Source organism: Galeopterus variegatus, unplaced genomic scaffold (assembly GCF_000696425.1).
Source record: "Galeopterus variegatus unplaced genomic scaffold, G_variegatus-3.0.2 Scaffold354, whole genome shotgun sequence".
Lineage (NCBI taxonomy): Eukaryota > Metazoa > Chordata > Mammalia > Dermoptera > Cynocephalidae > Galeopterus > Galeopterus variegatus.
In genome coordinates, this window is record NW_007726465.1 from 5,443 (window position 1) to 32,401 (window position 26,959).

At 38.0% G+C, this 26,959-nt stretch overlaps 1 protein-coding gene across 1 annotated transcript in view; it reads left to right on the forward strand.

Moving 5' to 3' along the window:
• The first annotated feature begins 629 nt into the window (after window positions 1-629).
• SNTB2 (syntrophin, beta 2 (dystrophin-associated protein A1, 59kDa, basic component 2)) overlaps window positions 630-26,959 on the forward strand; it is a 39,162-nt gene continuing 12,832 nt past the window's right edge. Inside the window, exons 1-3 of the mRNA XM_008567879.1 lie at window positions 630-840; window positions 9,478-9,620; window positions 26,404-26,600. Of these exons, the coding sequence (XP_008566101.1) occupies window positions 733-840; window positions 9,478-9,620; window positions 26,404-26,600 (448 nt within the window). The 5' untranslated portion in view covers window positions 630-732. The remainder of the gene's footprint in view (window positions 841-9,477; window positions 9,621-26,403; window positions 26,601-26,959) is intronic.

Below are 26,959 nucleotides of genomic sequence, written 5' to 3' on the forward strand. Positions count from 1 at the left end.
GAGAGTGTGGTGCTGATAGTGCCAAGGCCGCAGGTTCAGATCCTACATAGGGATGGCCGGTGTGCTCACTGGCTGAGCGTGGTGTAGACGACACCGAGTGTAGGGTTGTGATCCCCTTACCAGTGAGGAAAAATAATAATAATAATAATAATAATAATGTTCTGCTAATTTCCCTTTTCTTTACTTCACATAGTATGAATTTCAGTTCATTATTTGGCAGTATGTTTTCTTACCTGACAATACGTTATACCAGAATTTCATAAGTATTTTTAAAAATACCAGTTTCTTCTTTACTATGTGCCTGTGAGGTTCAGCAAGCATGCTTTCTATTTTTTGACATGGAAATTAAAGTGAAGTGTTCTGCTGTAGGTTATACAATAGGTTCCCTCATCTTAGAGCATTACATTATGAACCCACAGAAACAGCAGATCCAGCAGTTAGTCTTTCTGATGATTATCTTTCCGTATGTGGTTTTTCTCTGGAATTGGACTCTAGGGAATTAAGAGAAAGTGTTTCTATTTGAGGAATGCAAAATTAAAATAAATTTGCAGTTATGTGTATTAAACCCTGGCATGTTTGATGACTTCTGACCTAGCTCACTTTTTTTTCTTTTTTCTTTTTCTACACAGATTGATAGAGCTGCATTCTCCTGATAGCAGGAACACGTTGATCCTGCGTTGCAAGGATACAGCCACAGCACACTCCTGGTTCGTAGCTATCCACACCAACATAATGGCTCTCCTCCCACAGGTGTTGGCTGAACTCAATGCCATGCTTGGTGCAACCAGTACAGCAGGAGGCAGCAAGGAAGTCAAACACATTGCCTGGCTGGCAGAACAGGTAGGCTGGGAGGTAGGGCAGGATCTCACCTGGTCCCCATTCAGAGCCAGAATGGTTCCCCCATTTCATATATCTGTAATATGTATCATGCTGTTAGGTCCTGGATATCTAGCTTGCAGTTCTTTTGTTCATCAGTCTTTTGCTTCTCCTCCTTTTTTTCCTTTCTGCCTTTCAGCTATTTGTTGCTGATTAACACCTCCACCAGAAGAATTAACAATCACACTATCAGGTTGTAATCTTCATCACAACCTGACTAAGAAAAAGAGGTTCTCATTACCTTCTCTGTCTTTAATGACAGAAAGTAATTATCATGATTTTAGAACAGGGTCAGCAAACTTTTTCTGTAAAGGGCCAGGTAGCATCACAACTACTTACTCTGCTTTTTTTTTTTTTTTTTTTTTTTTTTAAAGATGACCGGTAAGGGGATCCTAACCCCAACTTGGCGTTGTCAGCACCACACTCTCCCAAGTGAGCTAACCGGCCATGCCTATATAGGGATCCAAACCCGTGGCCCTGGTGTCATCAGCACCACACTCTTCCCAAGTGAGCCATGGGCTGGCCCTCTTACTCTGCTTTTGTACCAAGAAAACAGTCATAGACAATATCAAAATGAATGGGTGTGACTGTGTTTCAGTAAAACTTTATTTACAAAATCAGGTGGTGGGCTGGATTTGGGCCAGAGATCATTAACAATTTTCACAACCCTTGTTCTAATCTATTGGCAGAGTTTCCAGGGTCAGCAGGCTGTAGTTTGCTTCTCAGCTCTGGGAAAAGTATAAAATATACAAAATATCTTATAAGCCATTAGCCAAAGGTAACAACTGTCTTTTCTAACTAAAAATTGAAAAGAAGAGAAACAAGAGAGCCTAAGTGAATGTTGAGTGATGGGAAAGGAAGAATTCAACAATCCAAGTTATTTTAGATCCCAGGTTTGACAAAAGGAGGGTGAAAGTTCTACGTGACGTTAGTTACACCTATTTTCTTTTGGGGTCTTCACTCTCAGCTGGGCCAGGGGGACTTAAAAAAGAAGACTGAACTAGGGATTTCAAAGATGAGTGTTCAAATGCTGGCTCTGTTTTTCTCTGGTTTTAGACCTTTTTAAAACTCCATCTCTTTGACTCCTAGTTCCCTCTTGTGTCTGCAAAGGGACAGGGAATGGACTAGCACTGATTCTCAAATATGTTAGAATCAGCCTAGAGAGGTTTCTGTTCTTTTGTTTTGTTTTGTTTTGTTTTAAATAGTTTCCCAATTTTGCTACTCACCCTCCTCCCCAACAAAGTTTTTATTTTATTTTTCCAGTCGAGGTTGATTTTGTTTATTTAGAGAGGATGTTGTCCCCAACAAAGTTGTAATTTGGTAGATCTGTGGCAGGGCCTGGCAATCTTGTTTGGTAGCTCCCCAGGTAATTATGCTGTGGAACCAATTTTGGATCCCAATAATCCTTTTTTTTAACCTCTGAAATTTTATGAGTGTTTCAAGTAAAATTATAGTAAATTAGAACACAGAATTAGTAAAGTGATCATTTCTGTGAAGCATAATTTGAATAACTAAGCAAAGAAATGAAAATGAAAATCATGAAATATTGAAAATGAAATTGAAAATCATGAAAATAATGAAAATCATGGTATAAGTACATATGACTTTAGAAGTTTTAATATTTTAGTTATGTTTATCATTATTTCTATATTATTTTTAAATTGTAGTTGGAAAACTGGATTGAATGAAAATTGTTCTGTGCTTTCAGTAATGCCAGAAATCTTTGATTTTAAAAAGGTAACACATTCACATAGTTCAAAAGTCAAAGGATAAAAAATTAATAGGTGAAAAGTCTTGCTCTTCTTCCTGTCCTCCATCCACCAACTTCCCATCCCCTTTCCCCCAGAGAAGGAATCACTTTTATTTCTTCCTACTAAATCTTTTGGAGTTTCTTTATAAGAAAATATGAGCATTTATTCATCTTTTCCTCTTTTATAAAAGATTCCAGCCACACACCCCTGCTCCCCCAAAAGATAGCATATTATGCATACTACTTTAAACCTTGCTTTTTGGGCCGGCCCGTGGCTCACTCAGGAGAGTGTGGTACTGATAACACCAAGTCCACGGGTTCGGATCCCATATAGGGATGGCTGGTTAGCTCACTTGGGAGAGTGTGGTGCTGACAATACCAAATCTAGGGTTAAGATCCCCTTACTGGTCATCTTTAAAAAAAAAAAAAAAACCTTTTTTTTTTTTTTCTTTCATTAAAGAGTATATCCTGGAGAGCTTTTCATATCAATGCACAGAGAACTACCTCATTCTTTTTTACAACTGTAAAGTATTCCATTATGTGGCTGTAATTAAATAAGCACTTGCCCCAGTTTTGTTGTTATATTTTGCCATTACAAATGATGCTGCAATGAATAGCCTTGCAGTTTGTCCTTTCAAGTGTGCTCTATCCAAACTCTTTGGTTCCTGAGTTCAGATAGATTAGACAAGAAGGGAACCCACACTATCAGAATATATTTGGTTCTTAAGTTTCTGATAGTGAGTAGTAAAACTTTGGTTAGTAGGGGATTTATCCAAAAGTTTACATCAGTTCTTAAGTCTGGATAGTAAGAGTTCAGACAGTAGGCGATATTTCTATATGTCTAGAATAAATCCCTAGAAGTGCTGGGTCAAAAGGTATATTATTACTTACCTATCACTGCATAACAAATTATCCCCAAGACTTAGTGGCTTAAAATAACAAACATTCACTTCAGTTTCTAAGGATCGGAAATCTGATGGTGCTTAGCTGGATGATTCTAGCTCAGGATCTCTCATGAAGTTTCAGTTAAGTGATCAGCCAGGATTGCAGTTATCTGGGGGTAGATGGTTTACTTCCAAGATGATTGATTTACCTTGCTGTTGGCAGTTTCTTTCTGGCTATTGGCAGAAGTCGTCAGTCCCTCCAATGTGGACCTTTTCACAGGGCTGCCTGAGTGTCCTTGCAACACGATTACTGATTTTCCCCAAAGAGTGATCTGAGAGAGAGAACAAGATGGAAGCAACGGTGCCTTTTATGGCCTAATCTCAAAAGTAACACACTGTTACTTCTGCTTTCTTCTTTCCGTTAGAAATGAGTCACTAAGTCCAGCCTATACCCAAGGGGAGGGAATTCAGTCTCCACCTCTTGAAAGGAAGAGTAGCAGAGAATTTGTGGGCATATCTTAAAATTACCATGAGGGGTATATGCATTTGTAATTTTGATAAATATTGCCAAATTGCCTTCCATGGGGGTTGTACTAATTTAGATTCCCACCAGAAATATTTGAGAGTTGCCAGACTTTTAAGTGGACTTAATTTGGTTTATGCTAGAAAGGAGGAAAATAAAGCTACCAATTCATTACAATCTGCTTTTGTGGACTATGTTTATGTGTGTGTTTCCACCACTCAACTGGGAGCTCATGGAAGATAGGAGCACATTTTCTCCAAATCTTTATTGCCTCCAGAAAACTTACTCTAGTACTTTGTGTGTAATAGATGCTGTTATTTTTTTCTTTGTCTACATACATACATACATATAAAAAGCAATCAGACAGGTCACTAATTATAAAATATTGTCCAAGAACACAAGTTCAAGGTTGGGAAATAATATTAAGTGAAGAAGTTTCAACCAGTTTAAAAATAGTACCACTGAACTAATTCAGAGTATACTGTTTCTAAAATACTCTTGACTTTTTTTTTTTTTGTCTTTTTCCGTGTCCGGCAACGGATCGCAACCCTCAGTGTCGCCCCCGTACCGGACCGGGACCGGCAACGGGACCGCAGCCCTCGGTGCTGCTCCCACGCCTCGCTCAGCCAGTGAGCGGGAACCGGTCTGTATGTGGGATCCGAACCCTCGGTGGGAGCGCCGCTGCGCTTCCCAAGCAGCGCACTACAGCAGTGCGCCACCGGGCCGGCCCATACTCTTGACTTTTATTTTTTCAAGTAGTTGCTTGGTTTACTCAAATCAAATATCACTCTCAGAATAAGGTGTTCAAACAAGGCTGTATACCATTTCTCAGAGGTGTTATAATGATTTTATGTATCTAATGAACTAGGTAAATGCCAAAGCCCTTTCTACCTATAAGATTGGTTAATTCTGTGAGTATGAAAATGATCAAGAAAATTTGGATCATGTAATCTGTTTAGTATAGGTAAACATTCCTTTTGGCAAGAGGTGAATTTCCTGAATAACTTGCATGTAAATGAAACTGTTTCAGTTCCACTTAGAGAAGATAGTCATTTGGGGCAGATAAATTAAGGAAGGATCGTTTGTTTAACTTTAAATGATCTCTCCTTAATTTATCTTTTTTATTACTTCATGTTGTCATACACTGTGTTTGCTTAAAACAAGGAATACCTATACAACAGGTATTTGGTAACTAATAGATAATCTGTTCTATATATAGGACATCTATCTCTTTACTGATAACTGGTTTTTACGTGACTGATATTTTACCCTTTAATTGGTTATGTTCATCCCCCCTCCCCGTGTTTACAGAGGTTTTTTTAAATTAACAAATAATAATTGCATATATTTGTTGGGTAAAATGTACATTTCAATATTCATATACATTGTGGAATGATCAAATTAGACTAATTAGCATATCCATCATCTCAAATATTTATCCTTTCTTTGTGGTGAGAATACTTAAGAATCCTGTCTTTTAGCTATTTAGAAATACAGTATATTATTAACTATAGGCATCCAGCTGTGCAATAGATCACCAGAACTTATTCTTCGTATCTAACTGAAATTTTGTACCCTTTGACCAACATCTCTCTGTTCCGCATCTCCCTTGCTTCCCACCCTGCCCCAGCCTCTGGTAACCACCCTTCTACTCTCTACTTCTATGAGTTCAATTTTTTTAAGATTCCACATTTAAGTGAGATCATATAGTATTTGTCTCTCTGTGCCTGGCTCTTTCACTTAGCGTAAAGTGCTCTACATTCATCCATGTTATTGCAAATGGCAGAATTTCCTGCTCTTTTTAAGGTGGAATAGTATTCCATTGTGTATTTATATACTACATTTTAAAAATCCATTTGTCTGTTGACGGACACTTTGGTTGTTTCCATATCTTGGCTATTGTAAATAATGCTACAATAAACATGACAGTGCAGACATCTCTTTGACATACTGATTTCAATTTCTTTGGATATATACACCCAAAAGTGGGATTACTGGATTGTATGGTAATTCTATTTTTAGTTTTTTGAGGAACATCTATACCATTTTCTAGAATGGCTGTACTAATTTACATTCCCACCAACAGTGTACGAGGGTTTTTCTCCACATCTTCACCAACACTTGTTATTGTTCATCTTTTTTTTTTTTAAAGATGACCGGTAAGGGGATCTTAACCCTTGACTTGGTGTTGTCAGCACCACGCTCTCCCAAGTGAGCTAACCGGCCATCCCTATATGGGATCCGAACCCATGGCCGTGGTGTTATCAGCACCACATTCTCCCGAGTGAGCCACGGGCCAGCCCATTGTTCATCTTTTTGATAATAGCCAATCTACCAGATGTGAGGTGATACCTTATTGTGATTTTAATTTCCATTTCTCTGATGATAGAGATATTGAACATTTTTCTATGTATCTGTTGGCTATCTGTATGTCTTCTTTTGAGAAATGTTTATTTAGGTCCTTTGCCCGTTTTTAAATAGGTTTTTTATTTTCTTGTTATTGAGTAGTTTCTTGCATAGTTTGGATATTAGCCCCTTATCTGATGTATCATTTTCAAATACTTTCTCCCAGTTTGTGGGTTGTCTCTACTCTGTTAATTATTTCCTTTGCTGTGCAGAAGCTTTCTAGTTTGATGTAATCCCATTTGTCTATTTTTACTTCCATTGCTTGTGCTTTTCAGAGTCTGCTTATATTTCTAAAAGTGAATTTCCTTTGAATCTACCAAATGGAGGACATGTACATTACCTGTCAAAAAAGAGATTTATAGGATTAAAGGATTTAGGGAATGAATAATAACTATTAGTAGTTTTTCATCTTTAGTGCTATCCAACTCTATTTATTAGAAAATAAGGGCCGGCCCAGTGGTGCTCTCGGTGGAGTGCAGCGCTTGGGAGCGTGGCAGCTCCCGCCGAGGGTTCGGATCCCATATAGAGACTGGTCCGCTCACTGGTTGAGCGCGGTGCGGGCGCAACACCGAGGGTTGCGATCCCGTTGCCGGTCACGGTACGGGCGAGACACTGAGGGTTGCGATCCCGTTACCGGTCACAAAAAAAGACAAAAAGGAAAAAAAATAAATAAATAAAATTTGGAGAATGCTATTGTTTAACCAGGTGTATGTACATGTGGGTATAGAAACACAAGCAAAGTAAAACCCTAACATTAGTATCCCTTTTTTCTCCAGCTAAAAATTCAGTAGTGAAGCCATAAGACTGCTGTGCTGATAATCACAACAGAAAACAAATACTATACATAGCAGACAGCATTTTGACTCCAGTAAAAGCAAACAATATACTTAAAAGTTAAGGCAAATAGGCAAATAAAATTACTAAAATTGTAGTTTCATTTTTCTCCAATGGTAAGTAGAAAAGGAAAAAGATGTTCTCTAAAAACTAAGGACTTATCTAAAGAATAAACACTTTAAAAAAATTTTTTAAAAAATTAAATAAAAAGTTCTCTGTCTTGAAATTAGACATTGCTTCTATTGGCATTAGCTTTTTTTTTTTTTTTTTGGTGGCTGGCGGTACAGCGATCTGAACTCTTGACCTTGGTGTTATAACATCATGCTCTAACTGACTGAGCCAACCAGCCAGCCCTACCATTAGCATTTTTTCTTTAGGGCCCAAAATATCTTATTTTGGAAGAAATACATTTATTTTAGGTTTTCCAAATAGCATATACTCTGGCCTAGCCTTCAAAATGCCCCTCTTAGGGCCGGCCCGGTGGCGCACTGGATAGTGCGCCGCTTGGGAAGCGCGGCGGCGCTCCCGTCCGAGGGTTCGGATCCCACATACAGACCGGCTCCCGCTCACTGGCTGAGCGAGGCGCGGGAGCAACGCTGAAGCTTGCGATCCCGTTGCCGGTCCCCGGTCCGGTACGGGGGCAACACTGAGGGTTGCAATCCGTTGCCGGACACGGAAAAAAGACAAAAAAAAAAAATGCCCCTCTTGTAACTTAAGATAAAAGTCTATTTTTAAAAATGAGACTATTATTTTAACCCTTTGATAGATAGATTTTATATTATTTCCCCTATTGAAATATTGTCCTTAACAATCTTGCAAAGAAAGACTTACCAGTGAACGTAAACTAAAAATTCCTTCAGGGTATCTATGATCCAAAAATGTAAGTATCTAAGGGAACCTCTTTAGAGCCGATACTCTCCTTCCAGATATTGCACAATTACCCATATGGAGTTTTAGAAAACTAGGGTTCATTGATAAGCAAAGTATAATAATTTCTACAATACTCTGCTTGAATTCTCAGAGTTAGGTCATGTTTTTTGTTGCTTTCAGCACATGGAAGAACATGAGTCCTTTCATGGGCTAGAATTCATTTCCCACTACTACAATTAGCTTGGGGCGATGGCTAGGAGAAAAGAGTTTGGTGGTAGGTGTTATAACACAGAACTGAACCACTCAGTCCACTTTCAGGTTATAGATTTGTGTGTGTGTGTGTGTGTGTATGTGCGCGCGCATGTGCGTGTGTTGTCAAACCCTGGATCCCAGTGTTATCAGTATCATGCTCTAACCAACTGAGCTAACCAGCCTATAAAAGTATTCTTAAGGTGTTCTGCCAAGTCCAAAATACCTTCAGAAGTCATTAAGGAAAAGAAAATGAGAAGTGGTTATGAAGACAACTATTTAGGACATACGCGATTTATCAACTTGAATCCTGGTGATAATGAGGATCAGTGTTAAAATAAGTGTTGTTAAGCAGTCCCTGCTCAAAGGTCTGAGGAGAGCAAAAGTTCTTTTTTTTTGTCTTTTTTCGTGTCCGGCAACGGATCGCAACCCTCAGTGTTGCGCCCGTACCGGACTGGGACCGGCCACGGGATCACAACCCTCGGTGTTGCTCCCACACCTCGCTCAGCCAGTGAGTGGGAACCGGTCTGTATGTGGGATCCGAACCCTTGGCGGGAGCGCCACCGCGCTCCCAAGCGGCGCACTGTAGCAGTGAGCCACCGGGCCGGCCCAGAGAGCAAAAGTTCTGATGATGGCAGGGCTTCTCTTGAACACAGTCTTTTGCTTTTTGGCCTTGGATCCTTGACAATTCAGATAAAGTGGTTGTTTTCCTGCATTTTTAAATCTTTACAGAGATAACTTTGCTTTATCCAAGTAAGTACAATGGTACATTTAAAACTGAAGAAATAAACTTCCTAAAATATAATGGGGAACTCTGGCAATACTTTATTTCAGCATTTTCTAAAATATGACAGTGGATCATGATCAGCATTAAAAAAAAAAAGAATGTACACACCACCTGACACCTCCCAATGGAGAATCTCTACCAGTGGGAAGGAACTTGATGGGATGTTTCCTGTATCTCAAGTGTATTAGGATGGGAAAACAAAATGGAGGCCCACCGTGTTAGGCCATCACTGAAAGAACTTTTGCAATGACATATAATTATAGTTAGCTCTGATTTCTGGATTTTACCATTGTAACAGGCAAAACTAGATGGTGGAAGACAACAATGGAGACCTATTCTGATGGCTGTGACTGAGAAAGATTTGCTTCTTTATGACTGTATGCCGTGGACAAGAGATGCCTGGGCATCACCGTGTCATAGCTACCCTCTTGTTGCCACAAGGTAAGACTAAAGACAAAAAAATAAAATATTTATCCCACTCTAAATCTACTAAAGAGTTTCAAAGTGAATTCTATTATTTTAGGTGCCTAAAATAGCACTTAAGTAGCTGATATAGTCGACGTAGACAAAAACTTTTCTCTCACAACCTTATTGATCATTTTGCAGCTCCTAGCTCAAAATAAAGTATTTATGTTACTAGTATTTTTGTGTGCACTTTTTGAGTCGTGAAGCAACTTCCTAAATGCTCCCCTAAAGACTTGCTTCGTCATGAAGATAATAGTTTTGTGTTTTTTTTTTCTTTACTTTATTGACTGTGACTAGAAAACCACTGAAATTGTGATAGCCTTTGACTGAGTGATGAAATCATTTAAACCAGAATGTGGTACTGTGAATAAACCACACAACTCTGCCAAAATATTCTTTAACCTCTCTTTCTAATGTAAGAACACATAATTTTGATTCCATCAAATAAACATTGATTTGACCTGAAGCTAAAGTATATTTCTAGCATGCCAGATTTGGGAGGTTAGAAGGGAAAAGAATGGAGAAATTTAGATTTGGGGGCCAGAATGTCTTAATGGATAAATTAGAAAACATTTACATTCAATTTTATTTGTACTTCACAAAGAGTCAGGTGTTGATGTAACTCAAAAGTACACATTGAAAAGGAGCTCCACAGAAAAAGTATTTGGTAGTCCAAAGAGCTAAATGATGAAACCATCTAGAATGTTCTATAGAGAACAGTGTGGGGGTTTCCTGTTTTGAGCAGAAAAAGATTCATGTAAGGAGGACTATTCTTTGCATTACAGGAAGACTTTCACTTTATACAGGATTTCCTTCAACTTCCCAAGTTCCTTACATGTATCATTTGTTTTATAAAATATATAATTTTTACATTCTTTTTTAAAAATACAATTTTTTTACATAGCTTTCCAGGATTATCTCTTTAATTTAGAGATGGAGCTCCTAGATCACAGAATAAAGAGAATGGATTTGTTAGGCTTTAGAAGAAAGGTATGCCCTTGTTAATGCCTTTATAACAGAAATGTCTTACAGAAAGACTGAATTTTTTTTTTTTTTTTTTTTTTTTTTTTTTTTTCTTTTTGTCTTTTTCCGTGTCCGGCAACGGATCGCAACCCTCAGTGTTGCCCCCATACCGGACCGGGGACCGGCAACGGGATTGCAACCCTCGGCGCTGCTCCCGCGCCTCGCTCAGCCAGTGAGCGGGAACCGGTCTGTATGTGGGATCCGAACCCTCGGGCGGGAGCGCCGCCGTGCTTCCCAAGCGGCGCACTATCCAGTGCGTCACCGGGCCGGCCCCAGAAAGACTGAATTTAACTGTTAGTTTCTCTGTTTTTTTAAATTTTTTTTATTTTTATCCCCACTAAATTATAACCTCCCTGAAGTCAGGACTTATGACTTAATCTTCTCAGCACTTCCCACAATGCTCTGCATATAGTAGGCCCTCAGTAAATCTTAGTTGAATTAAATTCTGTTCCTTAAATTGTAGTTTCTCTGTCAGGGTTACATTGGGAACATTACAGGAATCCTACAAAAACATGTGGATATGTCTCAGTAGTTATAATTAGGGCAATCAAATTTTATTTTCCAAAGATTTCGAGCTTAAGAATATGACTATGGGCCGGCCCGTGGCTCACTCGGGAGAGTGTGGTGCTGATAACACCAAGGCCCCGGGTTCGGATCCTATATAGGGATGGCCGGTTCGCTCACTGGCTGAGCGTGGTGCTGACAACACCAAGTCAAGGGTTAAGATCCCCTTACCGGTCATCTTTAAAAAAAAAAAAAAAAAAAAAATGACTATGGAGATCTCTTAAATTTTAATTTAGTGGAAGAAGCTTACACTCTAGTTATGATTATAGAATACGAGAATGCTTGGACATTTCTTTAACTGTGTGCCACTGGAGGGATGGGGCAGAAACTTACCACATCCCATAGGTGAGCCTTTGTTCAATACTAGAAATTTCAATTTCACAAACAAATAATTTCTGGTCATAGACTAGACTAGGCATAGAACACCAAAGCATTTTGGTGCTAAAGAAGGAAGTAGGGTGGTTGTGTGTGTTCTGTCAGTGTGGTATTAATTGGCAACTAGGCAAAAGATATAGGTAAAATTTAAGGGCTAAAACTACAAAACTCTCGGAGGAAAATATAGAAGTAGATCTACATGACTTTGGGATAGGCAGAGCCTTCTTTGATATGATACCAAAAGCACATGAAACAATAAAAAAAATAGATAAATTTGACTTCATCAAAATTAAAAAGTTTTGTGCTTCAGGTATCACCATCAAGAAAGTGAAGACAACTCAGAATGGGAGAAAATATTTGAAAAATATATCTGATCAGCGACTTGTATCTAGAATATATAAAGAATTCTTACAACTCAGTAATCGAAAGATAAATTGTCCAATTAGAAAAAGGGAAAAGGATCTGAATAGGCATTTTTCTAAAGAGGATATACAAGTGCGTCCCCATACTGGCCAGCTGCCCCCCCAAATATACACACACGCACATATACATACATACACACATACATACATACACACAAATGGCTCAACATCATTAGCCATAAGGAAATGCGAATCAAAACTACAGTGAGATATCATCTCCTACTTACTAGGATGATGACAATAATTAAAAAGATAGATAATAACAAGAGTGGACAAGGATGTGGAACCTTCATACACTGCTGGTGGGAATGTAAAATAGGTGTGGCTGCTGTGGAAAACAGTCTGGAAGTTCCTCAAAAAGTTAAACACAGAGTCCCCATAAGCCCCAGTAATTTCAGTCCTAGGTATGTACCCTAGAGAAATGAAAACTTATGTCCCACAAAAACTTATACATGAATGTTCATAATGGCATTATTCACAGTAGCCAAAAAAAATGGAAACAACTCAAGTGCCCATCAACTGATAAATGGGGGAGGGAGCAATAGAGAGTGACTGCTAATGGGTATAGTCTTTTTTTTGGGGGGTATGAAAATCTAAAATCAAATGTGGTGACAGTTTCACAATTCTAAATATAGTAAAAACCATTGAATTTAAATGGGTATATTGTATGGTGTGTGAATTATATGTCAATAAAGCTGTTATGATTAAAACAAACCCCACAAGATTTAATAGGAAGGACTAAGACCAATACATAATAAACTGAGTTTTAATCCCTATTCTGCCATTTATAGTACATGATTGGGAGCATGTTACTGAAACTTTCTGTGACACAGATTTTCATGTAATTATTAAATGAGTTATACTTGAAAAATGTCTAGAATGGCACCTGACATATTGTAACTGCTCAGGTAAGTGTTAGCTGCTTTAATTGTAAGAGTAGTTTTGTATTATTAAATAAAAATTATATCAAAGAAGAATTCTATGTAAAAAGTAAAGTAATTGGTTTAATTTGGCCATGTTAAAAGAGGAGCTCTTGCTCTACTAGTTTTTATACATAGTCAAAGTTTCATATTAAACAAGAAGAATTCAAATGCGTTATTTGGATCAACCTAGACATGCAAATTGAACTGACCGTAAATTAAATGGATGGGTACTGTAGCTCTCTAAACATGTTGTTTCTTAATAAGTTTAATTAATGTAGCAACAGGGATTCTTTACTCCTTGTTCAGGAAGTACTGGTGCATTAGGATCCAAAATGACAGGCAGATGACAGGTTTAGTTTTTCCATGTGGCCGTGATGTTGGCCAGGTGGAATTAGTTGAAGTCACTTCAACCATGATAGAATTAAGTGGTGCTTAATCACTACCAGCCAGAGGGGATAGAGGGTAGCCACTGAGGGAGACCAGAGGATGGAACAAGGCCAGGAGGTATCCCACAAAAGGAGGCGAGGCCAGAAAGTTGTAAGCTTATGGCTTTTTAGTGTGGGGGAAAGAGAGGGTTTGAGATTTATATGAGTAATGAGAAAGGGCTGAATGTTCATTTTCTCTAATTCTATTTCTAATACTTTGGAACATAGATGTTCTCATGAGTGGATGAGATTAAAAAAGAGAGATAGAGATAGCATAAACACATAGGGAAGGAAAGGAAATTAAGGACCTTGATTATCCACAAAAGTAGATAGTCCCTGATAAATTAAGAATTAATTATAGTTTAAAATCAGATAACATTGTTAGAGTGATATAAATTAATATGAGTTACTATTTATATTAAATTGCACATTTACACATTCTTGGAAACCAAAATTCTGTGTGTGCGTGTGTTCGTTTTCTCAATAGCTATTTCAGGTTGGTGAGGAATTAAGTAAAACATGAAAGTGATAAATGAACAGGATTTTTATTTTACACGTTTCTTGAGATTAAAGCAAGATACATGACAGATAGAAAGACACATTGGTTCTATAAGTTTTCAGGATATGGACTTAGTAATCTTTTCCTATAAGCTTTCTCTGACTAGAAGAGAAAAAGATCTCAAAGAAAGTGTGTTACTTTACAATGTGGAAAATTGGTCTTGTGCTTATGGGACTTATGGGACAAAAGCTGCTAAAATGCCTTTGCATGAGCTCATCTGGCCTCCCTGCAAAAAGGGGGCCTTTTGGCAGTGTGTCCTAACGAACTGCTGCTCAGTAAGAGTTCGGCAGCTGGTTTGAATTAGATTTCCTTTGCCAAATATTTCATAATCAAATCTGTAGGAAAAAATTCTCCTAGATATTATATTTTTTAATGCCTGGCTTGGGATTAGCAATCAAACTGAATACGGTAGAATACCTCTGTCACTTCCCCAACACTCTCTTTTACTGGGATCATATGAGGATTAATTTTGAAACTTATTTAACTCTTTCTGAGATAGCTAATGTTTAAATGGCATATTGGAGTTACATGAAGCAGCTCAGTAAAGCAGTTCTCAAAGTATACTTCATGGACTCGGGGGATCCCCTTTCAGGGGGTCTGTGAGTTCAAAGCATTTTCACAGTAATACTAAGATATTATTTGCTTTTTTTCACTGTGTCGACATTTGCAGTGAGGGTAGGTGGGTAAGATTGCTGGCGTCTTAGCATGAATCAAGGCAGTTGACACTAAACAATTACAAGTCATTATATCTTTCCCTACACAAACTGGCAGGGAAAAAAAAATATGCCAGTTTAACTTCAAAATGTCTATGTTGAAGTAGTAAAAATTATTAGTTTTATTTCATCTTGACCCTTGAGTATTCATCTTTTCAATATTTTGTGTGGTGAAAAGTACTCATAGAGCATTTCTGCTGCACACCAAAGTATGATCATTGTCTCAAGGAGAAGCACGTGTAATTGAGTTGTGAGCTGAACTTGATTTTTTTTTTTATGGAACACCATTTTTTACTTGAAAGAATGTCTGACTGACAAACTATGGTTAGTCAGACTTGGGTATTTGTCAGACATTTTCTCTAAAATGACCAAAATGAAGGGAGTGGGAGAAAAAAAAGAAAATGACCAAAATGAACCTGTCCCTGAAGGAAAACACTGATAGTATTTGCTGCCAGTGAGAAAAATTCTAGCTTTCAAGCAAAAATTAGAATTCTGGAAAACTTGTGTCTGCTACCATGAGCTTGACAGCTTCCCAATACAGATGCTTCTTGACTATTATGGCACTACATCCCAGTAAACCCCAAAATAAAAAAATCATAAGTTGAAAATGCATTTAATATACTTAACCTTCCAAACATCATAGCTTAGTTATCTAGCCTTCCTTCAGTGTGCTCAGAACACTTACATAAGCCTAAATTGGGCAAAATCATCTAACACAAAGTATATTTTATAAAAAAGTGTAGAATATCTCATGTAATTTATTGAATACTGTACTGAAAGTGAAAAACAGAATGGTTGTATGGGTACTCACCCGTAACATACATATCTGAAAGCACCATCATAAGAAAGTCAAAAAATCTTGTTGAACCATCAAGTCAGATCTTTATTGATAAGGTTTCAGATTCCACATTGCAATTAACCTTTAAGAAACCACTTGTTCAGTTTTGGTTCCGTGGACAGGATATCCACAATTATCTAAAAAGGCTATTAAGGGCCGGCCCGGTGGTGCACTGGAGAGTGCGCCGCTTGGGAGCACGGCGGCGCTCCCACCGAGGGTTCGGATCCCATGTGGAGACCAGTTCCTGCTCACTGGCTGAGCGCGGTGCGGGCGCAACACTGAGGGTTGTGATCCCGTTGCCGGTCTCCGGTACGGGCGCGACACCGAGGGTTGCGATCCCGTTACCGGTCAGCAAAAAAGACAAAAAAAAAAAGGAAAAAAAATAAAAATAAAAAGGCTATTAAAATATTCCTCCCTTTTCCAACTACATACCTCTGTGAGGCTGGGCTTTCTTCATATACTGCAACTACATAGTGTAGCAGAATGCTGAAGCAGATGTAAGAATTTAGCTATTTTATTAAGCTATACAATAAAGAGATTTGTAAAAAATGTAAAATAGTGCCACTCTTATCAAGTTTTTGTTTGTTTTGGAAAATTGTTTTAATAAAAATAGATTACATTAATTTGCAACAGGTTTGTTATTTTTATTTGTATGGTGGCTGGCCAGCCCTTATTTTTAAATGAATTAATAATAATAAGTAGCTTTAAAAAATCCCAGTTAATTTCTAATATAGTAACTATCAGTAAATATAACCTATGTAAATAAAAGCATTTTGAAGTACTCAGTAGTTTTTAATAGTTTGGTCCTCAGGCCAAAAAGTTGGCAAACCACTGGTTTAGTGGTTCTCTATTAGGGCTACACATTTGAATCATCTGGAGAGCTTTTAATAAAATAAGGTTGCCTGAGCCCCAACCTAGACCAATTAAATCTGATTTTTTGAGGAATGAGCCAGACATCAGTAGGTTTTAAAAGCTGTGCATCAGGTGATTCTAGTGTACAGCCAGGATTGAGAAGTATGATAATTAACCTGGCTGAGCCAAATTGGTAGATTAGAAGAAATTGCCTTTTCCTTGAGAGTTGCTCTTGCCTTTATTATCTAAACCAACAGTGACTCCCTGAGAACTAAAGGAGCATCTATTTGCTCTTAGATATCTTCTTGCTTAGGTTACTACTATAAGAATAAAGGAGGAGGGCCGGCCCGTGGCTCACTAGGTAGAGTACGGTGCTGATAGCACCAAGGCCCCGGGTTTGGATCCCACATAGGGATGGCCGGTTCGCTCACTGGCTGAGTGTGGTGCTGACAACACCAAGTCAAGGGTTAAGATCCCCTTACCGGTCATCTTAAAAAAAAAAAAAAAGAATAAAGGAGGAGGGCTGGCCCGTGGCTCACTAGGTAGAGTACGGTGCTGATAGCACGAAGGCCCCGGGTTTGGATCCCACATAGGGATGGCCGGTTCGCTCACTGGCTGAGTGTGGTGCTGACAACACCAAGTCAAGGGTTAAGATCCCCTTACCGGTCATCTTTAAAAAAAAAAAAAAAAAAAGAATAAAGGAGGAACCAGCAAATTTGTAGAAAAATTTTATAGGTATACAGCCTATAATGAAGCTAAGAACAGGCCATTTTATTTATTTTTATTGGTGTACATTTCTCACCAAGTTTTTAAAAATCCTGTATGGAAAACATTGAGTGATTCCTTATAAATGAAGTAGTATGTTTGTTCTGTTATACTGTGTTATTTTTAACACTTCTTAAAAATAGGAAAAATATTTTTTATAAGAAGTGAATAGATTAAACTATATTAAAGGGTTGTCATGAAAGAAAATATTCAATAGTTTAATGACCTTAAGGAAAATAACTTTTCTTGTGTTTTTTCCCACATGTATAAGAGCAGAGTGTTGATAGACTATCAAAATGACATTGGTATCATTCAAACAAGGTTATTACAAATTTAAGATGTTAATTGTAATTCCCAAGGTAATCACTAAGAAAATTACTAAAAATTTACATTAAATGAATAATATGCCATTGCATAGATATATCACATTGATCATCAGTTGATAAACGTTATCTCTTAAATCACTTACACTCTTCGCATCATATCTCAGAAAGCTTTCCCTAATCCAAGGTCACAAAGATTTACTCTTACATTTTCTTATAAAAGTTTTATAGTTTTAGCTTGGACATTTCGATCTTTTATCTAGAGTTAATTTTTGTAATGGTCAAACTTCATCCTTTTGCATGTGAATATTCAGTTATCACAGTACCATTTGTTAAAAAGACTATTCTTTCCCCATTGAACTCTGTTGGTACTCTTGTCAAAAATTAATTGGTCATAAATGTGAGGGTTTATTTCTGGACTCTCAATTCTATAGCTTTGCAGTAAGTTTTAAAATCAGAAGGTGTGAATCCTCCAGATTTGTTCTTTTCAAGATTGTTTCAGTGATTCTGAGTCTTTTGCATTTCCATATGAATTTTAGGATGAGCTTGTCAGTTTCTGTCAAAAAAAAAAAAAAAAAAAGACAGCTGAAATTTTGATAGGGATTGTGTTGAATCTGTGGATCAATTTGGGCAAGTATTGCTGTCTTAATAATATTAAATCTTCCAACTCATGACACTGGATGTCTTTTTTATTTAGGGTTTTAATTTCTTTCAGCAATGTTTTGTGGTTTTCAGAGTAGAAGTTTTATTCTTCTTTTGTTGAATGTATTTCTTAGTATTTTTTCATTTGATGCTATTTGAAATCATCTTAATTTCCTTTTTGAATTGTTCATTGCTAGAATATACAATCAATATATTGATTTTTTTGTTTCTTGATTTTGTATTCTGTAACCTTGCTGAACTCATTTATTAGTTCTAATAGGTTTTTAGTGGATTCCTTAGGACTTTCTATATACAAGATCATGTTTTCTGCAAACAGAGATAGTTTTACTACTTCCTTTACATTCTGGGTGGCTTTTATTTATTTTCTTGCCTAATTGCCCTGACTAGGACCTCCAGTACAATGTTGACTAGAAGTGGCACAAGCATCATCCTTGTCCTGTTCACGATCTTATCAGGAAAACATTTAGTTTTTTTACCAGTAAGTATGTTGTCAGCTGAGTATTTTTCATTGATGCCTTTTATCATATTGAGCAAGTTCCCTTCTGTTCCACATTTGTTGAGTGTTTTTATCCTGGAAGATTTTTGGATTTGTCAAATGCTTTTTGTTTTTGATTGTCTATGACAATGATCACATGGTTTTGTGCTTTATTCTACTTATATGGTATATTACCTTAATTAATTTTGTGATGTAAAGCCAACCTTGCACTTCTGGGATAAATCCTGCTTGGTCATGCTAGATTCAATTTGCTACTATTTCGATGAGGAATTTTGTGTCTATATTCATAAGAGATAATGGCCTGTAGTTTTCTTCCTCTTGTTTTTAAAAATTTTAGTTGACATGTTGTAATTATACATACTTAAGGGGTACAATCTGATGTTTTTATACATATATATGTTGTATAATAATCAGGTTAAGGTAATTAATGTGTCATTCACCTCATGCATTTATCATTTCTTTGTGGTGAAAACATTAAAAAGTCTCTCCTCTAGCTATTATGTAATATACAAAACTTAACTGTTAACCATAGCCACCATCCTGTACAATAGAACATCAGAACTTATTCCTCCTGGGCCAGCCCGGTGGCGCACTGCTACAGTGCGCCACTTGGGAGCACGGTGGCGCTCCCGCCGAGGGTTCGGATCCCACATACAGACTGGTTCCTGCTCACTGGCTGAGCGGGGGGCGGGCGCAGCACCGAGGGTTGCGATCCCGTTGCCGGTCCCGGTCCGGTACGGGCGCGACACTGAGGGTTGCGGTCCATTGCCGGACACGAAAAAAGACAAAAAGGGGAAAAAAATAAAAAATAAAAAAAATAAAAGAACTTATTCCTCCTACCTAACTGAACTTTGTACCTCAACCTCTCCTTGTTTTCCCTTCCCTCACCCACAGTCTCTGCTAACGACTGTTCTACTCTCTGCCTCTATAATAGCAACATTTTTTTTTTTTTAGATTCCACAAATGAATGAGATCATATGGTATTTGTCTTTCTGTGCCTGGCTTACTTCACTTAACACAATGTTCTCCAAGTCCATCCATGTTTTCTTTTCTTGTGATGTTTTCGGTTTTGTTGTTAGGGTATTACTAGCCTCATAGAATGAGTTGGGAAGTGTTCCCTTCTCTTGTTTTTTGGAAGAGTTTATAAAGATTTGGCATTATTATTATTATTATTATTATTATTATGTGGCATTCTTTTTCAAGTATTTGGTAGAATTCACCAATAAATCCATCTGGGCTTGGGATTTCTTTGTAGGATGTCTTTCGCTGTTAGTTAGGGATTTTTAAACTATGTTTCATTAACAGTACTTTCTTAGGCAATATTTTGCTCTTTTCCCTTTTGTCTAAAAATAGTTTTTAGTTCATGACTGTTACATTTCTTATCTTCGTCCTTGAAACCCTCTTCTTATGGACATCTCATGGGGCAGAATATGTAAGGAGTATGAGCGAAACTGTAAGATTCTGTCTTGCTTATTGTTTCTCAATGTTTTTTTTCTATTCTGTGTACTTCCATGCTGTCCCATACTTTGATTTTAACCTTTTCTCCAAAATGATTAGTTCAAGCTCTCATTTTGTTATACTCAAAAATATTACAAGGAGCATCACTAGCTACCCCCCCAAAATGAATTGGAACTCACTTTTAAAGTAAAAAGATGGCACTTTAAAAAAAATATGTAATGGAATTAAACATGATAGTATCACATTTCAAGTGAATGGGAGTCATGAGTGGTAGCCCAGTAGTAGGGAGAGTTCCAAAGTTTAGGAAAATAATCAGTTTTCATTGGCCATCCAATGGAACAAAAGTGAATTATCTCCCATCCTGATCATAATTTGCACAGCCTAAGAAGAGCTTCCCACCTCAAAACGTAAGCTTTTAGAGCAGATTAGACTAGTAAAGTTCACAGGCACAACATTTATCAGAAGTAACGGTGTCTGCTGCAGTCAACAAGGAGTTAGACAAATGAAGAAATGTTCATTGTGAGCATCATTGAAACGCAGCAGCTGATAGTAGCTTCTGGCTTCAACTCATCAGATAAGGAAGAAGTTGGTGTGACAGCCTCTCTTATTTATCTGACTGTTGGCATTCAGTCCAAGTGATAAATGTGATGTTTCCCAGTAAATATTGAAATTCTGTTAGAGAGATTGCATCTTAATTTTTCATATCTAGCAAGTGTTCTTCTTTGAAATATAAAATATTCACTAACCCTGAGAGTAACATAACTCATTGAGTCACATAGCCCAGTGTTTTCTCAAACATTGGACCTGCTCCTTAGGATTAAGATTTCATAAAAGTTGAGTTACTTGTCTCAGGAGTTATTCAGTGTTTTTCATTTCATTTATTTTAACAGCTTATCCAGAAGAACAAAAGGGTTGGCTGGTTGGCTCAGTGGGTTAGAGCACCGTGTTTTAACACCAAGGTCAAAGGGTTCATATCCCCATACCGATCAGTCACCAAAAAAACAAACAAAAAAAGTGACAAAAGCCTTTGCTTCACTTTTTCTCTTTGCTAAGAACACATTGAGAATTCTGGGACAAGGGACATCAATAGAGAGGTGTGAGGCCAAAACTTTGACCCTTTGTTGTGCTTAGGAATTGGTCTTGTTCTTGGCCTTTTCTCCTTTGGTTTCCCTGAATGAAGAAGACACCAGCTGAATCTATAGGCTGTACCCTAATCTGACCCAGTCTTAGCCCCCTTGCCCAAACTATTCCACTTTGCCCTCTGAAACTCACTCATTCATTAGTAAAGTCTTTTATATCCCTAACCTCTTCTCTGAAGATTCCCCTTACCTTTTTCCTATAAATCTGGCTTTCCCCTAAGGACAGTGCTTCCCTTCTGTTCTTTCAAAAGTTAGCTGTTTTCTCTTCCACATCCCACTTATCTCTGGGCTTGGAAATAGGATAGGTGTCCACCTTGCTCCTTTTCACCCTTTTAGTCCATTGTTCCTCCCTCCTTCCTCCTCCCTAAAATCCCCCAACTTCTTTGAAGTTCATACCTTGAAAGTATACTACCTGAATGCTTTCCTTTTTGGCATCATCTGTAGACTACCAGGCCATTCTGTTCTGTTGTTAAAGATTTTAAGCACCTGGTTCATGTTTATTCTTTCTGTTTCTGTCTCTCTTTTTCTGTCTGCCTTTCTGTCTTCTTTCCTTTCCTCCCTCTTTCTCCCTTCTTCTCCTCTCCCCTACTAATCTTAGAATTTTTAAAATTTTAATATCCAGGTAGATGATACTTGTAATACTCTGAACTCTCGGTTCCTTAACCTCCTCTCTTCCAGTAATGTTGTCCTTCACATTATCTCTATCACCCACTTCGACCATCATGGTAATGTTCTTGTCATTACAAGAAACTGGACCTCCTCCATAATATTGAGTTAGTTCACTAATATCCTCCTATTGTGCTCAGTTATTTTTATTATAACAGATTTACTGAGATATAATTCACATACCTGAAAATTCACAGTAGCTCAAGATGGCTACTGGAAGTGCCAGCCATCATATCTAAATTATAGGCAGGAGGAAGCAGGGGAGAAGGACAAAAGGGGCACATTCCTGCTGCCTTGTTTCCTCTCTTATGGGGCTTTCCTGGAAATCCTACCCTATAATATCACCTTACAACTCAATGGACGTATCTCTCTGCAAAGGAGTTTGGGAAGTAGTCTTTTATCTATGGACACTGTCATTCAGGATAAAAGCAGCCTTCTATTTCTAAGGAAGAATGGATGTCGAGTAGGCAACTAGACAGCATTGGCAGAAACTGATAATAGCTATCTCAGACTCCGTAGTTCTAAAAACAAATTGTGTACTTCCCCTAAAAATCTGTTTTTCCTGTACTCTTCTCCATTCAGTAAAGGGCATTTTGGGGCCGGCCCATGGCTCACTCGGGAGAGTGTGGTGCTGATAACACCAAGGCCCCGGGTTCAGATCCCATATAGGGATGGCCGGTTCGCTCACTGGCTGAGCGTGGTGCTGACAACACCAAGTCAAGGGTTAAGATCCCCTTACTGGTCATCTTTAAAAAAAAAAAAAATACAATTTAGTGATTTTTAGTGTATTCACAAGGTTGCACTAACATCACTACTATCTAATAGTATGTTCTAGAATATCTAATTTCAGAACATTTTTATCATCCCCAGAAAAAACCATTAGCAGCCGTTCCCGTTCCCCTTTCCTCCCAGCCCTTGTGAATTTCTAATCTATTTTCTGTCTATGGATTTGCCTATCTGGACATTTACTATAAGTGGAATCTGGACATAAGTTTTCAACTCATTTGTGTAAATACCAAGGAACACAGTTGCTAGATCATATGGTAAAACTACGTTAAGTTTTGTAAGAAGATGTCAAACTGTCGGGCAAAATGGTCCGGCCATTTTGGAAGTACCATTTTGCTTTCCCACCAGCAATTCCTATTGTTCTACATCCTTGTCAGCATTTGGTGTTGTCCACATTTTGAACTATAGTCATGGTGATAGGTGTGTAGTGGTATCTCATTGTTTTAATTTAAGATACCCTATTGAAATATGATGTTGAACATTTTTTTCATATGCTTTTTGGCAATATACATATCTTCTTGGTGAGGTATCTGTTCAGATCTTTTACCTTTTATTTTTCCTCCAGTTTTGCTAACTTCAGGGATTGCTTTCTTTGTGGTAAAAAACACATAACATAAAATTTACCATCTTAACTATTCTTAAGTGTACAGTAGTATTGACTATATACACATTGTTGTACAACAGATCTCTAGAACTTTCTCATCTTGCAAAACTGAAACTCCGTTGAACCAGCTCCCCTCCATTTCCTCCTCTCCCCCAACCCCTGGTAACCACATTTTACCTTCTGTTTCTGTGAGTTTCACTACTTTAGATATCTCATATAAGTAGAATCATGCAGTATTTGTCCTTTTGTGACTGGCTTATGTCACTTAGAATAATGTCCTCAAGGTTCATCCACATGGTAGATTATGTCAGGATTTCCTTTTCTAAGCTGAACAATATTCCATTGAATGTATATATCCAATTTTCTTTATCCATTCTTCTGTCGATGAACATTTAGGTTGCTTCCACCTCTTGGCTATTGTGGATAATGCTGCAATGAACATAGATCTGCAAATATCTCTTCAAGATCCTGTTTTCAGTTCATTTGGATATATACCAAGAAGTAGGTCTTTTGCCCATTTTTTATCTGGGTTTTTTGTTTTCTTAATTTTTGAGTTTTAAGAGTTCTTTGTATATTTTAGATACCAGACCTTTATCAGATATGTGTTTTGCAAATATTTTCTGTGACTATGGTTTGTCTTTTCATTCTCTTAACAGTGTCTTTTGCCGAACAAAAGTTTTTAATTTTAATGAAGTCTATAACATATCAATTTTTTCTCCCATGGACTATATTTTTGGTGTTTCATCTTTTTAGATCACCTAGATTTTCTCCTATTTTATCTTCTAGAAATTGTATAGTTTTGTGTTTTACATTTAGATCTAAGATCCATTTTGAGTTAGTATTTGTGAAAGGTGTAAGGTCTGTGTCTAGACTGGTTTTTTTGTGTATGGATGTCTACTTGTTCCAGCACCATTTGTTGAAAAGACTTTCTCCATTGAATTGCCTTTGCTCCTTTGTCAAAGATCAGTTGACTTTATTTGTATGGGTCTGTTTCTGGGCTCTATTCTCTTCCATTGATCAATTTGTCTATTCTTTTGCCAATTCCACACTGTCTTGATTGCTGTAGCTTTCATACTAAGTCTTAAAATTGAGTAGTTCCAGTCCTCAAATTTTGTTCTTTATTTGTCCCGACCCGCGGGATATTCAACACAGACCCTGGCGGGGGGAGTGGGAAGGGTATGGAACAAGAGACGCGAGAGATGGGAGACAAGACAGTATTCTGATCAAGTCTCGTTTATTGATTCTTAGGTTACATCTTATATAGGAAAAAGCAGGCATGCTGCAAAGGGTCTGGAATGTAAAGATATGATAATATCTTGAGGAGAGACAAAGACAGGACATTCAAAGTAAAGGTTGCCACCCAGAATGTTTATGATTAAACAGTTTCTAGAGAAGGATAAAAGGTCACTTGCAAATTAACTTGCATAGCCAGGAGCAATCAGTTTCTGGCATAAAGATTTCGAGGCAGTTATCATGTAAAGCACGGCCATCTGAGCAGATTGTCACGTAGGAGTGGTCTCACAAGAAGGGGTGTGGAGCTTCAGGCCCCCAACATATCCCCCTTTCTTTTCTTATATGAGAAATGGAAACATAGCCCAACATAATAAGAGCTGTGTCTGGCTTAGGTTGGGATGTTCAATTCTATAACAGCTTACCCGTCATCATTTGGAGGCAGTTATCATGTAAAGCACGGCCATCTGAGCAGATTGTCACGGAGGAGTGGTCTCACAAGAAGGGGTGTGGGGCTTCAGGCCCCCAACATTTATTGTTATATTTTCTGTCTGGGTCTTTTGCATTTCCATATAAACTTTGGAATCAGTTTGTCAATATCCACAAAATAGCTTTTTTAACTAGGATTTTAATTAGGATTACATTAAATCTATAGATCAAGTTGGGGAGAATTGATGTCTTAATTGAGTCTACCTATGAAAATGAAATATTTCTTTATTTACTTAAATTTTCTTTTCTTTCATCAAAGTTTTATAGTTTTTCTCATATAAATCTTGTACATATTTTGTTAAATTTATGCCTAAGTATTTTATTCTATGGTACTGATATAAATCATATTATGTTTTTAATTTCAAATTCCAATTCCTCAAAGCAACTGACTTTTGTATATTAATCTTATATCCTGTAACCTTGCTGTAATCACTTATTAGTTTAGGAGTTTTTTGTTTGTTTTATTTATTCTAGAATTATTTTTTTTCCACATAACATTTTTTCATAGGTCAAGGAACTTTAGAGTCAAATGCAAAAGCAGCATGAATTTTTAACATAAAACCTAGATCTGTGTTTGCTGTGGGTCTTTACTAGCTACAATCCCTCCCTATCACTGGCTTCTTCTTCTTCTTCTTTTTTTTTTTTTGTAAAGATGACCAGTAATGGGATCTTAACCTTTGACTTGGTGTTGTCAGCACCACACTCTCCCAGGTGAGCTAACCGGCCATCCCTATATAGGGATCTGAACCCGTGGCCTTGGTGTTATCAGCACCACACTCTCCCAAGTGAGCCATGGGCCAGCCCTTCACTGGCTTCTGCTATTCAAAGTTCTTTGGCTAAAAAGTTTGAAATGCTATTACCCATAAGTTTTTCCTTATTTTCCCTCTGAAGTTATCACTGATGATTTGCTTAGTATTTCCTAATCAAAATTGTATCTTGTATCTTTTTGATATGCATAGCTCTTTTTTTTTTTTTTGTCTTTTTGTCTTTTTCTGTGTCCGGCAACGGATCGCAACCCTCAGTGTTGCCCCCGTACCAGACCGGGGACCGGCAACGGGATCGCAACCCTCGGTGTTGCTCCCGTGCCTCGCTCAGCCAGTGAGCGGGAACCGGTCCGCATGTGGGATCCGAACCCTCGGGCGGGAGCGCCACCGCGCTTCCCAAGCGGCGCACTATCCAGTGCGCCACCGGGCCGGCCCCGATATGCATAGCTCTTGGGAGCGTAAAAGAGCCTGTGGGAAATTGGTCCATCCAGCCCAGTATCCTTTCTTACTGTGACACCAGAGGTCATTTTATGGGAAAACAGAATGGTATCTGCTTCAGATACTATAATTGTGTTTTGAAAAGTACTTATCCAAAAGCTGTTGATGGCTTTTATAAGTTTTTGCTTATCAGTAAGCGTAATGCAGTAATTACTTTTGTTCTCTTCTCTGTTTGTGGTCCTAGGTTGGTTCATTCTGGTTCCGGATGTCGATCTCCCTCACTTGGATCTGACCTTACATTTGCTACCAGGACAGGCTCTCGGCAGGGCATTGAGATGCATCTCTTCAGGGTGGAGACACATCGGGATCTGTCGACCTGGACCAGAATACTTGTTCAGGGTTGTCATGCTGCTGCTGAGCTGATCAAGGAAGTCTCTCTAGGTAGAGATGCTGACATTTCATTTCTTTTCTTTTTTTTTTTTTTTTTTTTTGTTTTTTTCGGGACCGGTAAGGGGATCGCAACCCTTGGCTTGGTGTCGCCCGCACTGCGCTCAGCCAGTGAGCATACCAGCCAGTCCTATATAGGATCCGAACCCGTGGCGGGAGCGTCGCTGCGCTCCCAGCGCCGCACTCTCCCGAGTGCGCCACGGGGCCGGCCCTCATTTCTAATAGTAATTAAATGGAACTGTTATATTTTAATTTATTTTAAAGTAAAACCACTCTCATGTGTGCTAGGCTTTAAAATGTGCTAAAATACAGCAGCTAAAAGTGGTGATGATAGAAAGAAATCTGGTTTCTCT